General features: G+C 36.2%; 1 protein-coding gene across 1 annotated transcript; it reads right to left on the bottom strand.

Annotated features, from left to right (window-relative positions):
* Positions 1–8,788: 8,788 nt before the first annotated feature.
* LOC148032519 (putative methylesterase 11, chloroplastic) lies at positions 8,789–13,748 on the bottom strand. Its single transcript, XM_087684116.1, has 5 exons — positions 13,474–13,748; positions 11,213–11,464; positions 10,955–11,098; positions 10,429–10,560; positions 8,789–9,527 (listed from the first exon to the last, which is right to left on the bottom strand). Exons 1-5 carry the CDS (start codon positions 13,564–13,566, stop codon positions 9,243–9,245), a joined length of 906 nt encoding a protein of 301 aa, XP_087540242.1. The 5' UTR covers positions 13,567–13,748; the 3' UTR covers positions 8,789–9,242.
* Between the last annotated feature and the right edge of the window lie 226 nt (positions 13,749–13,974).

Below are 13,974 nucleotides of genomic sequence, written 5' to 3'. Positions count from 1 at the left end.
ACTTACGAGTTTTGTGTATTTTGCGTGAAATTATTATATCATTGTATTTTTTGGTTTTTTTTCATATTTTAGAGAGAATGCAACATGAAAATTAGAAACAAGAAAAATCAAGTATTTTCTTCAATCATTTTCCATAAAATAAAAGAACCGCTCACTTACACATAGAAATCGTGATTCCAAGGCTCGTATCTCATAGATGGGAGGCCATTGACAGTTCTTCTTTGCTGTTGACATAGTCTCTTAGCCTGACCTACATCCTCCATCGCTCCGACATCATTGTTTGGTCCATATTCACCATCACAACCCTCCCCCTTCTCTCTTGAATTGATGCATATGAACAGTTGCAAAGAGTAGGGAGGAGAGAGAAGAGAGAAAGAGTAAAAAATCAGATTTCTTAATCCTCCATGAAAATCAGCCAAATTACAGTCATCTCCTTCCTCTCTTTGTCTAGATCGAGAATCTCTCTCTCTCTCTCTCAAGAATTGTGAAGATTGAAGTGTCATTGGGTAGATTTGGAAGAGGCACAAAAAAATTTGCATCCTCACCTGTTTGTCAAATTTTTTGACTAGTTTGAGGCTTTTATTAAGCCTAAGGTTAGAACTCTTTAAAATAACCGGTTCATCTTTTGTGTTCACACTATCCCCAAGTGGATATTTCAATTTTGAGTAGGCAAAAAAACTCGGATTCAAGATACTTCTGGACACCTGGCTTCAGAGCATCAAAATCCATCAACTTTGTCTTTGTCGTGCACTTTTTGGCTCCTGGATCTAGTAATTGCTTTATAATGCCAAACCTTGCGGGGATTAAATGGGGGGTCAAACAACCTCCGATTGAAGAATCGAGACTTGCGTTGGATCCCTAACATCAATATGCATCTAGGAAAATTCCAACTCGGCCATTTGCCGCCGTTTGATTTTTCATGAAAATTTGGGCTTTGCTACTTCATTGACACTTTTTGCTCCAAAACGACCTTAAATGCTTCAAGCACGGCTCAAAATCCACTCCTAAAATCTAGCTCTCAATTAAATTAGTAAAAAAAGGGTGACAAACAAGTGTTTCGGTTGAAGAAACATGAATTATTAATAGGTTGGCAGGTTTACACATTATTAAATGCATGTCTAATGAGTAAAATTTGAGCAACAGATTTAAAATATAACCAAATCCAAAACATTAGCTTAAAAGTATTAATATTTAAAACAAGTAAAACAATTTATGGAGATACATTTGTCTCAAAAAAGTAGTGATTATAAGATTTTACAACAGATTATACTAAGAGCACATCAAATTAAACTCATAAGGAACACATCAGAATGCTATGTAGATGCGTTAGAAGGATGTGGTTGATGATATTAGTTGATGCACTAATGGCTCTAGAGCTTCTAGGGCCTCTAGAATAAAAAATAGTAGATACCCTCAAGAAGAAGTCTAATATAGAGAAGAACAAGATGGTCATTGGGAGGGGTCCATCCAAAAACAAACCTTCTTTGAGCTTTGACAATGTCCTAAATGGAATCTTGCCCTATCAGAACCCTCTTGGTAAATCGCAATTGCATATGCATCTTTGGATACAATTTATATTTTCTCACAAACTGGGCTAGATATATGGGTGTAGTTATACTCCACAAGAGAAGTTAGAGTAAACTAGATATTGGATTAATTAACTATGCATGTTAAAAGAACTTTTCTTACCAAGCCCTAGGCAAGAGAAAGTGGAGTGTGAAGCTTTCCTACCATGCTCTAGATATTGGAGTGTAGTAGATAAGACAAGGTGGAGTGCCAAGATTTCTTACTAGGCAAGAAGTACTCTAAACTTGCACTTCAAAGGATTCCTTAGAAGGAAATAGAAGATTGTATCCTAGGTTGGGATCATCAACGTTGGTGTGCATGTAGGCTAGGGGTTCAAAAAATGCATCATCAACCATGTGCGGAGGCCTTTAAGAAGGTGCATAGTCATTGATGATTTCACAAGCACAAGATTACTTGCATACATGGCACCATTCAATGAGCGACTTGTATTCATGTCATCAACTATGAAACTTGTACCTAATATTTTTGGCATGCCATATTGTTGCATGGCAAGTGCTCTAAGGGGATCAAGACCTTGCACACATGGCACAATAAGTGAATGACTTGTAGCAAACACTCCCCTGAGATTGAGGCTATACACATGTGGCACAAATGGGTGATTGAAAATGGTGGCACGATTGCCACCACAAATGGTACAATGATGCATGAATGAGTAGGGTATTCTTGAAGTGGCAAAGAGCTCGGGATGCTGTAAAAGACCAAATTTTGATGAAAAATGAAATGATTGTAGATCAATGAGTCTAGTTTTCCTAGATGAATTTCGATGCTAGGAACCTAATGCAAGTCTCCGTTTGTTGATCGGAGTCCGTTTGATCCCCCATTTAATCCTCTCAAGGTTTCGTGTTATGAAGTAGCCATGTGATCTGGGAGCTAGAAAGTATGTCATGGTGGCCAAGTTTATAGATTTCAATATCACAAAGCCATCAGTCCAGACAAATCTCAATTTCGAGCGTGTTTGCCCTTCCGAAAGTGAAAAAATCACTTGGGATGGAGTAGTGTGAACACAAAGTAGTGAAACAAATTTTTTAACCAAAAGCTTAAAGCTTGTTTAAGATTATAAAAAGACAACTAATGAAAATGTGAGGGGGGACATCTTTATTTCAACGCCCCAAAATCATTAAAATAATGCCATTTTTTTATGATCAACATTAGGAAGAATCCTCATGGCAGCATGATGCTCCAATTCCTCACCCTCCATCGTGACAAACAATGCTAGAAATGATGCATCATACAAGAATATCAGATTTCAGTATTTCTCTCTCCTCTCTCCTCTTGTGGTTTGTTCTCATGGATCAATGTAAAACAGAGGGGGATGGGCTGAGATGGACATTTTTTGGTCAAACGATGATGCACGACTGGAAAGAAACATGAATCAAAGTTGGATGGATCATTAATGGCCATGGAAGAGTGTCAGGGGGCCTCCAACATTGAAAACACGCATCATAATGACCAGTTTATGAGAAAAAGGCAGATTAATTTATCGTTTTATGATGGATTCTCATTTTTAAAATGGTTAGAAATGCTTGGATTTAATTGCCAATCTTCAGTTTGATTAGTCATATTGAAAGAATCATAAAAAATCAGTCGTATAATAATTTTATGCAAAACACGTAAAACCCGAGACTAGACGGTTTAAGGAAAAATATGCAGTTTTTGGTTTTTTGGTGTGCATTTACCGTTCCTATGGAATGAAACATGCTAAAACAAGTAATCTCTATAAGAGTAATTAATCTACACCTGAATAAATAATTATTTATAATTTTCTATAAATCAATAGAAAAAAATAAAAATGAAAAAATTTAGGGTTTTTGCATCATAAAAATAAGAAAAAATAAGATTAATATGTGTGGACGTATGATAGAGTTGAAGCATTAGGCTTAGCCTTAGCTCAGCCCTATCTCTTTGTTAGAGTGATTTTCTATGGCTTTTCATAAAGAAAAATACATAAAAAACCATGCCTACACCTATCAACACAACAAAAATTTTAAATGGTATGGAGTAGGGGGTTGTTGAGTGATAAAGTACGTTAAATTATGATGCTTCATATTGTATTTTATATACAGCTCATGGTTGTTTAAAATTAAAGGGACTATTAGCACGAGGAAGCTCGATGCTAGCCCTAAGCAACAAAGCACTATTATAGGAAAAGAGAAATCATGAATAGAATTGTCTTTGCTGCACTTTCATGTTGCTAATTTTCAATGAACATTTGTTTGAGTATGATGGTCATATTCACACTTGCATTGATGTACCACATGGTATTATATCATGGATGCACACGTGTTTGTATGAGTAATGACCCGATGCTAAGAGTGTGAGGTATCCCAAGCCATATAGCTAGATATTCAATTCCTTGGGAGTTATTTGGTGACATTTATCTATCATCTCTTGGATCATTTAATTAAAATAATGCACTTTATTTTGGATGTGTTTTGTGTTTACGGTTCATCTTGGGACCAATCCTTGAGGTATATGAGAGTCGTAGTGGAGCCGCGGTGATCAATCGAGGGGTGCTCCCTGTGTGTATGCTATGTAGTGAACAACATCAAGATGTTCAGGGACTCCTTTTGAGGGGTGGGAAAAGAATCATTCATTGGACTACAAACTCATACAAATGCAAAGTTCTTAGGTGCTCCTAGTCGCGAGGCTGTGTAGGGTGGTTTTAGGTGAGTAGTAGAGGCTCGGCTAGTGCCTTAAAGCCAGTGTTGGGCCCATTTTAGGTCCTAATAGGTGGTGCATTTACTGGGAGCCGCTAATAAGTGGTCACTTTCAAATCTTGGCTATAAGTGATCCATTATTTTTCTTAGCTTCTAATTGGGAGCCACCTTGAAGAAGTGGTGGATATTAAATGCAAGCTCACTAATACTTTGGTTATCAACATGATGATTAATCCAAGGAATCCCCATAACTCGAAAGATATTTTGTCCATCCTAAATGGATTAGTGGGATATTTGGTTATTCATGTGACTAACTATTTTATCCTTTGCCCCGAAAGTGATACCATGCTCAAGTTTGGGCCATTATGGGAAAGTACACATGGAGCAACTTTTGAGATTCATAAGCCATGGGAGGTAGAGAAAACATTATAAACCAAAAGTGAGGCTAAGAGGGCACAGTCATCCACACTAATGATGATGACTTTTTAGACGAAAAGATTATGATAACAATGGTTAATATGCATGACTTTGATCCGAGAATACATCCGATGCTAGTTTTTGAAATAATTGGGTACCATAGTGTAATTGCTAAGATCCATAAAGCATGGATGATGTCTATGCGTGTGGGAAACCATTGTTGGCAATGAAGTTTATATTGGGACCTATCCTAGGTTCTAGCAAAGTGGTGGCAGATGAGAATAGCCTTGCTAAAGTACCATCACTTAGTGATGAGGTAGATTCCCTATTGCATCATGTTGGACTCCCTAAACCACTCTGTGAGTTAGCAGAAAGGGAGGCCCAGTTAGCACGAAACCTTCCTACACCGATAAAGGTGGAAATGCAAGAGATTAGGGGCCATGAGATGATGGGATTAGGTCAAGAGAAATATGAAGATTTTGAAGACTCAGTCTTAATCCCAAAGATGAGGAATAAATGCCCTCCTCCTTATAGAGAAATCGCAGTGTTTCATGGGCTACTAGATGAGAATCTGATGCTACACTTGAAAGAATATGGCCTAACTTGCCTTGCAAGTGTGTTCAAGGATCTACATGGAATGCTTGTGTTCTTGGGTACCCTAAAGGGAGAGACCGAAAAATGGGTCAATTAAATCATTCCAGAAATTATGTGATAGATTTTAAGATGAACATGAAAAGAAGGTTCACATGACTCAAGTCTTGGGACAACTCATATAGATTTGGCAAGAGTTATATACATCCATCAAAGAGTGCACAAGAGCCTTTGATGGCATTCTGAAGCTTTGGTCAAGGAAAGTCAATCAATTACCAGAAGATGTGATTGGTGAACTCTTTGTTAGTGGCTTGGAAATAAAAACATAGCTCCACGTTAGGATGAGAAACCCTAAGTCAGCGAAGGAGGCAAAGGTTCAAGTAGATGATTATGAGATATATATTCAGAGGTGTTGGAAGAACTATTGGAGTTTTCTCCGCACCCTTGAAATCCATAAGGATTGGCAATATTTATTGTATGTTAGTTCTATTGGAGGTGCAAATGACATTTATACTAGGGAGAATCCTGGCATTAACTATAAAGACCCTAAGGCCCAAGAACCCTAGCCTCCTAGTGCAACCAATTCCATGTTCCAAAGCCATGATCTAGATGGAAAGGTGTAGAGCTAATAGGGGAAGCAAAGTGGTTAAGTAACCCCTTAGTGGTCTAATTTCGAAACAAAATTATGCTAATGAGATAACGGCCCAAAACATAGCTAATATATATTATCATGTGGAGGTTGTCTCAATAATTGAGAGCCAAGGTGAGAGGAAACCTAGGGTTTACAATGGTGAAGACATAATCTAGTTAAAGGATCTAATTTTGGGGAAATGATATTGAGTAAATGAGCCGAGATAGATTGGTCCACATGAAAGAACATAAAAATAGAAGGAATGGTGGCAACCAATCAAGCCATGCAAAGATAAAAAGAAGATGGGTTTGGAGGCTTGAAATCTCTAAAAGTGTGGTTGTTGTGCTAGATGAAAGGAAAAGATTTCCAAGTGAATATACCATGGTGAATTCCCAAGTGGATGAGACCAGAGGACATAATAATACATCTAGCAATGTGCACCGCTCTAGGATGCATCATTGTGATGGGCCTAGGATTGAATCCCTACCTAGTCTGGGTAGTAGCAATGACACATTCAAAATCCAAACAAGGAAGGGTCAAATGAGCCAAAATCCACAGATCTCTCTATACAAGAGCCCTTTGGGAAGCTAGAGCAACCACTCTATTTGAAAGGTAAGATATTTGAGCCTAAGGAGGTCATTTTTTCAGCTAATAGTAGACAAAATCGAATAGCCCATATTGATGTTATATTAAAAGGAAGGCTTGGACTTGTCAATATACAAAATGTCAAAGATTAAAACTCAATAATGGAATTACCCTCATACCTTATGTGTAGGTAAGTTTCAATTCATCGATTGGAGTCTACTTGACCTCCCATTTAATCCCCTCAAGGTTTCGTATTATGAAGTAGCTATGTGATCCAAGAGCCAAAAAGTGCATCACAGTTGCCAAGTTTATAGATTTCGACGTCATGAAGCCATTTGTCCAGATGGATCTCGATTTCAAGCATGTTTGCTCTTTCGAAAGCGAATAAACCACTTGGACTAGAGTGTGAACACAAAGTAGTGAAATAGTTTTTTAAACCAAAAGCTTTAAGTTAGTTTAAGCTTGTAAAATGAAAAGACACAACTAATGAAAACATGGGTGGGGGGGGGGGGCGCTTTTTTGGATGCTTAAAATAATGCCATTTTTTTATAATCAGCATCAAAAAGAATCCTCACGGTAGCAGGATGCTCCAATTCCTCGCTCTACATCATGACAAACAATGCTCGAAATGATGCATTATACAAGAAGATCTGATTTTAGTATTTCTCTCTCCCCTCTCCTCTCTCCTCTTATGGTTTATTCTCATGGATCAATGTAAAAGAGAGGGGGATGGAATCATATACATGTTTTCTGGTCAAAGGATTATGCACAAGTGGACAGAGAAGTAAATCAAATTTGGATGGATCATCAATAGCTGTGGAAGAGCATCAAAGGGCCTCCAACATCGAAAAATGCACATCACAATGAGTAGTTTTATGAGAAAAATATAGATTTTATCGTTTTATGATGGATTCTTGTTGAAATGGTTAGTAATGCTTGGATTTAATTTCCAATCCTATATTTGATTAGTCATATTGAAAGAATCATAAAAAATCACGCGTATAATAATTTTATGCAAAACATGCAAAACTGGAGACCAGATGGTTTAAGGGGAATATGCAGTTTTTGAGTTTTTGGTGTGCATTCATCGTTCTATGGAATGAAACATACTAAGAAAATCATTTTGTGTAAGAGTAATCACTCTACACTTGAATCAGTAATTATTTATATTTTTAAATAAATAAATAGAAAAAAATATTATCATGTCATAAAAATAAGAAAAAAGAAGATTAATGTGCATGGACATATGATGAAGTTGAAGCATGAGGCTTCGTTCAACCCTATCTCTTCCTTGGAGTGAGGTTTATAGCTTTTAATAAAGAAAAATACATTAAAAACCATGCCTACACCTATCAACAAAAAAAAAAAATTAAACGGTAGGGATTAGGGGTTGTTGAGTGATAAATTACGTTAAATTTTGATGTTTTATGCTGCATTTTATATAGAGTTTGCGGTTGTTTAGAATTAAAGGGACTAGTAGTACGAGGAAGCTCGATGCTAGCCCTAAGCAAATAAGCACTATTATAGAAAAAAGGAAATCATGAAAAGAATTGTCTTCACACTTTCACGTTGCTAATTTTCAATGAACATTTGTTTGAGTACAATGATCATATTCACACTTGCATTGATGCACCACATGGTATTATATCCTGAATGCATAGCACATGTTTGTATGAGTGATAACCCGATGTTGAGAGTGTGAGGTATCCCAAGCCATAAGTCTAGATATTCGATTCCTTCGGAGTTATTTGGTGAGGTTTATCTATCATCTCCTTGATTATTTGATCAAAAGAGTGGACTTTTTTTCAGTAAGGGGTGATCCATGTGTGTGTTCTACATGGTATACAACACCAAAATGTTCAAGAACTCCTTTTGAGGAGTGTGAAAAGAATCATTCATTGGACTACAAACTTGAACAAACCCAAAGTTCTTAGATGCTCCTGGTCATGCGGCCATGTGGGGTGGTTTCAGGTGAGTAGTAAAGGCCCGGCTTATGTCTTAGAGCCAATATTGGGCCCATTGTAGGTCTCGACAATGAGATATATCCGATTTGAGGATTGTGTTGATGTAACTTTGCATAAGGGAGGATGTTATTTTTTTCATTTTTACACGAAGGTAAAATTGGAGGCTATTTTTAGGCAAATGACTTTTTCTAGAGGTTTTCAAGGTCACAACCCTAAATTTATGGGCTTTAAAACTCAGAAAATAGCCCACATAGACAAAAATTTATGTATTTTTTTCTAAAATTCACCCAAATTTTTTCTCAAATTTCTAAATCTCCACCTTTGATCAACAAAATATTTATCCACATATTTACAAACTAAAAATCACAAGGTTTTCTTAGTTTTTATCTTAACATCCATCTGATTGAATTCATTCTATTGTAGTACACCTGTGGGTTTCTTATATACGCATGCATCTCTTTCATACTCCCTATGGTACACATATTTTCAATGTATAACTTTTCACTTTTGATGGCTTCTCTTTGTGTGTCCTTCATCATCCTTTGCAAGGTTCCTTCTATTCATAGGAGAGGTTGATGCAATCCAATACAACATGGAATTATTGCAATTTCAAGCTGGATATGTATTTAAGCCCTGTTATTGTTAACACATCAAGGCATAGAGACCCTTATATAAGAGTAGTCATGGAAATCTCTATGCTTATTAGGATAGTGTTTTGACTTCTTTCAAGGGCAATTATCATCTATAACTTAGATAACATAACTATTAAGGAGCTTTGAAATTTTGGTTCTTACATTTTGCATGACTATACTATTTTTTAAAGGTTTGGCTTTTGGCAATGGAATTGAGAATATTAGAAAGGACTTCTGGATAAGAAAAAAAGGACGAGTGGTCACTACCTTCAATAGTGAACACTTTATTTGGGGGATTATCTTGCACTATTTGTGCTTGTAGAGATGGTGGAATTACACGGTCCATGGTTGTCTTTATGTAGTATCGCTTAATACGACCATATCGAGTTTGAGTTAATGTAAGGTTCTCAAAGAGTGGTGCATAAGGTGAGGGATTCAATAATGTGAATGCAAGATTTATATCCTGCAAAAAACACCAATAATTTATATTGTTACTCTATTTTTGAGATAAACTAGTTTTTGTTGATGAGGTTAATATGCAATTGTCAAAATAAAAAGCTAGTTTGAATGTTGTTCATAAATAAAATTCCTACTCTTTGCATAACATTGTTAGAGACTAGGTCATGTAGACCCTAAAAGTATTTCCTTGAGAAAATACAAAAGTTATTAATAAGTTCTTAGTAAGTTACTTTTACTCAAAAGTGATTTTCAATACCAAGAATATAGGGTATTTGTTAGATTTTTGTTTTTTCTAACTACACAAATTTCCTAAGAGTAAGATTTGTTAACTTTAAATATGAAGGACTAAGCATTCAAATTTGTGGTTGAATTTTTTTACTATATACCCATGCTCTATAACTATATTATGTTTTGTAATTTATTTAACTTTACCTTTTTATTCCTCTTTAAAAGGTTGGAGATATGGATAATTTGTTAGTAAATCTTGCATTTTTATGGGCGTCTCAATGTGGATATGGAAGGTTGCATGCTTTTGCACACATTCACAAATGAGCATCCAGACTACATTGATGAACAACAAGTCCACTTAGTTTCGTACCATGGAACACAACTATAGACAATCATTGCATTTTTTTATAATCTACATGATGAGATTTTTCATAAAAACTATATGGTAGGTAAATCTAATTATATATCTACATGGCAACATAGATGTTGGTAGTTATTACAAAATGGAACAAAAAACATGCATTGCTTGTTTTACATTTACTTGTAATGTACGTTGCAAAAAGAAGGGGTATGAGAGGAATAATGACCTTGACTTAGATTTGTATTTAAATTAATTGATTAACCAAGTTATGCATGCACTAAGATTCTTGCTAGAGCACCAAATAATGAATTCTTACCTTGATTGGGCTTTTATTATAATAATATTCTGCAGCTTTTGCAAGATTAATATAAGCTGATGTCGGCTCCGATGAAGAACCATTTGTGAAATTGAATAGGATAACCCTATTTTGGATTAATTCTTGTGAAGCCTAGAAAATTCAAGAAGTTCCAAGAGAAACATCAAGCGAGCACACAATAAAATAACGGTAATAAAATATGACACAATGACTATGCTTGATTCTAATTATCACCACAATAATTTCCACCACAAGAATTAGAGCCATGATCATCATCAAAACAATTGTAATTATGTTTTTAGTTTTTTCAAAATTTCTTCACAATTTCTATCACGCTTTCATTAGTCATGGCTACTCCATCATGACATGCCTACATATTTGCAACATAAGCACATCTAAATTCATTACCATAGCCATTGCTATGATAATCATGATGATCTTGATGTATGAAATGAGTGTCATAAAATGCAATAAAACATGAAATAAATTCTCACATTGTAGAAAGCATAGGTCTTATGTCTAGTACCTCGAAATCTTGTATGGGTATATAGCTTTCCCCATTCCTTGGCATAAATGCAGAAAGGAATACTGCTTTATCTATTTTGTTTGGAAAATGTTCCATTGCATAAGAGATGGCACCTCCTGCCAAGCTATGTCCAACAAGAATAACCTGACATATTACAATCTAAATACATTAGAAGTGGTTAATCCAATATATATTCAAAAGGTAATGTGTGGGCTCTAGCAAATTAAAGTGACTAGGAAATTGACAACCAAATCAAACCTTCTCATCAACATTTGTAATGTTGTTCTGTAAAAAGTCTGTCAAAGGCTTCACATATTGAGCTACAGAAGTCACTTGGTCTGCTACTGCTTTGTTGATGCCATTTGATGTGAGATCTAAAGCAGTCACATTGTTTCCCTTGCTTTGTAAAATTGTTATGATTTTGTACCAACACCATGCCCCGTGGCTTAAACCATGGATGAGTACAAAATGGTTACTTGTTCCTCCATCTTGAGATGAACCAACTTGTACCTATTTTCAAAATCATAAATACAAGGGCTAAACATGAGAAACTAGTTGCATGCAAAGTATCTATGTAAGTTCTAGTTGTGAAGATAAGCTAACCATAATCAACTTACATTCAATGCTACATGTCTGGAATATGTAAAGTTTTTGCTATAATTCAATCTAAGAGGATGGTGATGGTTACATCATGTCATAAGAACGTATGAAGAAATGCACAGAGCTCATCAAACTTAGATACAACATGTCTCATTAGTATGCACATTCACCCCTAACTTGTTGGTGCGGTTTTACTTGGGTAAGAATATAGTACCACTCTATTATGGCATCATGTGAATTATTTCAAATAATTTATTGAAATAAAATGTCATATCTAGAAACTTTTTCTCAACATAAGAAAGTAAAACATATATAGGAAAATATTACCTAGCTAGAAACTTCTTCTCATAGGAAAAAATAGCCTATATAGGAAAATATTACTTATTTAGAAAATTTTTGTACACATGAGGAGAAAAAACCTATACATTGAATTTTTTTAAACCTAATCTATATAGGAAGAGAGCGCCCTTTTTGCTAGGTCCAAAAATCCCTAGATGTGTATAATTTTGTTTAGTACATTAGGTAGGAAAACTCTTTTTCTCCTATCTAGACATTAGTCAAAAGCTCCTAGTGATTGATTAGTACAAGATAAGAGCGAGCTTATACTCTAGTTATAATTATGATTATCCCTATTGGCTAACGAAATGGTAAACAAAGATGTTGAATTGAACATTAAGCTCAATCCTAGGCAAGGTGGGTAATGTGTCCATAAACTCTTACATGATTTGGATAAGCACAAGAAACTTAACTATGTAAGCAACAACTACAAAACTATAAACCTTAGAAACTTAGAATGCCATATATTTTTGTAAGTTCAATACGTTTCTTTAGAGTCTAGTTATGCTGAAGTTTCCCATAGTGGTAGGCATAGTATGTTGATGCTTATTTTAGGACCTTGCTCTTTATGCAAGGTTGAAATAGAGGATTCTTCTTATCTCTTTTGATAATGTCCATGCATTAGAAGGATATGGAAGAAGATGCACAAATGGCACAATACAATTAGTTCCTAGTTTTTATAAATATCAAACTAGGTTAAAAGGTGGTCAACTTTAAATTATTGATCAATTATAGCTACACTTATCAGGCTTGATGCACCACTAAATAATCTTCACAGGATTAAGAGTAGAAGCAATGCCATACAAAGTGGGCCTGAGAAAAATAAAGCGGACCCATAGATCCATCTTAGTTAGGGAGTTTCATCCCAATTAATGGGGGTAGTTCGTGGCCCTTAGGATGTGGCATGTCTACATTTATCGTGCATCATAATTTATGTGTCTTTCAAAGCATGCTCTTGACTTCTCAAAAGGTTGATGTGCTATCACCTTGTACGTTACCTGAGGGGCTTTATATATTGATATTGGTATACATTGTAGTATTAACACATATAAGGTCGCATCCTTGAAGAAGATGGGCCATTAGGATTCCTAGCTATGATGATGTACTCAATGGATTTTAGGCTCAAGGACTTTTTAGTAGATTAGGTCATGGCACTGGGGCTAGCTTATGGGGTCTTGCTTTATAAAGGGGTCATGGGACTTGGGATCGTTAACTTGGATTATTTAGGCTTGGGGCTTATGTGAAAGATTACTTATATCCCTTGCAAATAGGGGACATGTGTCTCCTATGCTATATGCAACCTTATTCCAGAGGGCGCACACAGTCCTACCACGCAAGTTGAATGATTCACTATCGCAAGGTGAATAATCCATCGGTAACAGAAACGATAGGGCACACACACTCCTACCACGCCATTAGTTGCATGATTCACTACCGAACTAGCGATTTGCATGTTCAAGTGGCGGGAATTCTCAGGAGCGAAAACTACGACAGAAGCACATGATCTGGGACTAACTTTGATCGTCGTCATGGAGCGAGCAAAAGCAGCAAATTAGCGCTATAATGTCATCTCATGAACTCACCAGGGCGACATGGATGAGGAGGATAATTATGGCGACGGAGAGGCGGCGGCAGTAGCTGAATGGACGATTCGTGAGACTGGACTTAGCCATCATGATCTGCTCTGCTTTGCGGATGCTATTGAATACCGAGAGAGTGTAAGATCCAGGGAGTGGGTCAGTCTCACAGCGATTATTAGAAACGTGGCACGGTTATATGTCGTGTGTGCGTGCGTGTATGTTTGTAACACCTACTGCACAAGTCAATGCCCAGTGCAATATCGCGTGAGAAATAAGTAGTACACACGGCTACTCCATCAGAAATTTCTCTCTTTAATGCTACAACCACCCCGTGAAATTTCTCTCTAATGAGTTCTTACTCTTTGATTGAAGAGGTCGGCATTTCCACAATCCCACTAAAATGTGCCATCGATCGTAAAAAGCTTCATTCTTCGGATAAGTTACTCATGAATATATGTGTCCATCACATGGGGTTATGTTTTATCCAAGAAAAATTTACAGAAG

This window comes from Lygodium microphyllum, chromosome 8, assembly GCF_053477565.2.
Source record: "Lygodium microphyllum isolate KBCC chromosome 8, Lygodium_microphyllum_v1.1.10, whole genome shotgun sequence".
Taxonomy (NCBI): Eukaryota; Viridiplantae; Streptophyta; class Polypodiopsida; order Schizaeales; family Lygodiaceae; genus Lygodium; species Lygodium microphyllum.
This window is presented reverse-complemented; position numbering and strand designations above follow the sequence as displayed.

What these genes read in the sequence shown, in the direction of transcription:
- LOC148032519 (XM_087684116.1), bottom strand. Translation starts at nt 13,566, where the DNA reads ATGATGGCTAAGTCCAGTCTCACGAATCGTCCATTCAGCTACTGCCGC. An exon ending in TACCCATACAAGATTTCGAG is followed by an intron (nt 10,561 to 10,954) that starts GTACTAGACATA and finishes TGAATTTTCTAG; the next exon opens with GCTTCACAAGAATTAATCCA. An exon ending in ATAATAAAAGCCCAATCAAG is followed by an intron (nt 9,528 to 10,428) that starts GTAAGAATTCAT and finishes TGTTTTTTGCAG; the next exon opens with GATATAAATCTTGCATTCAC.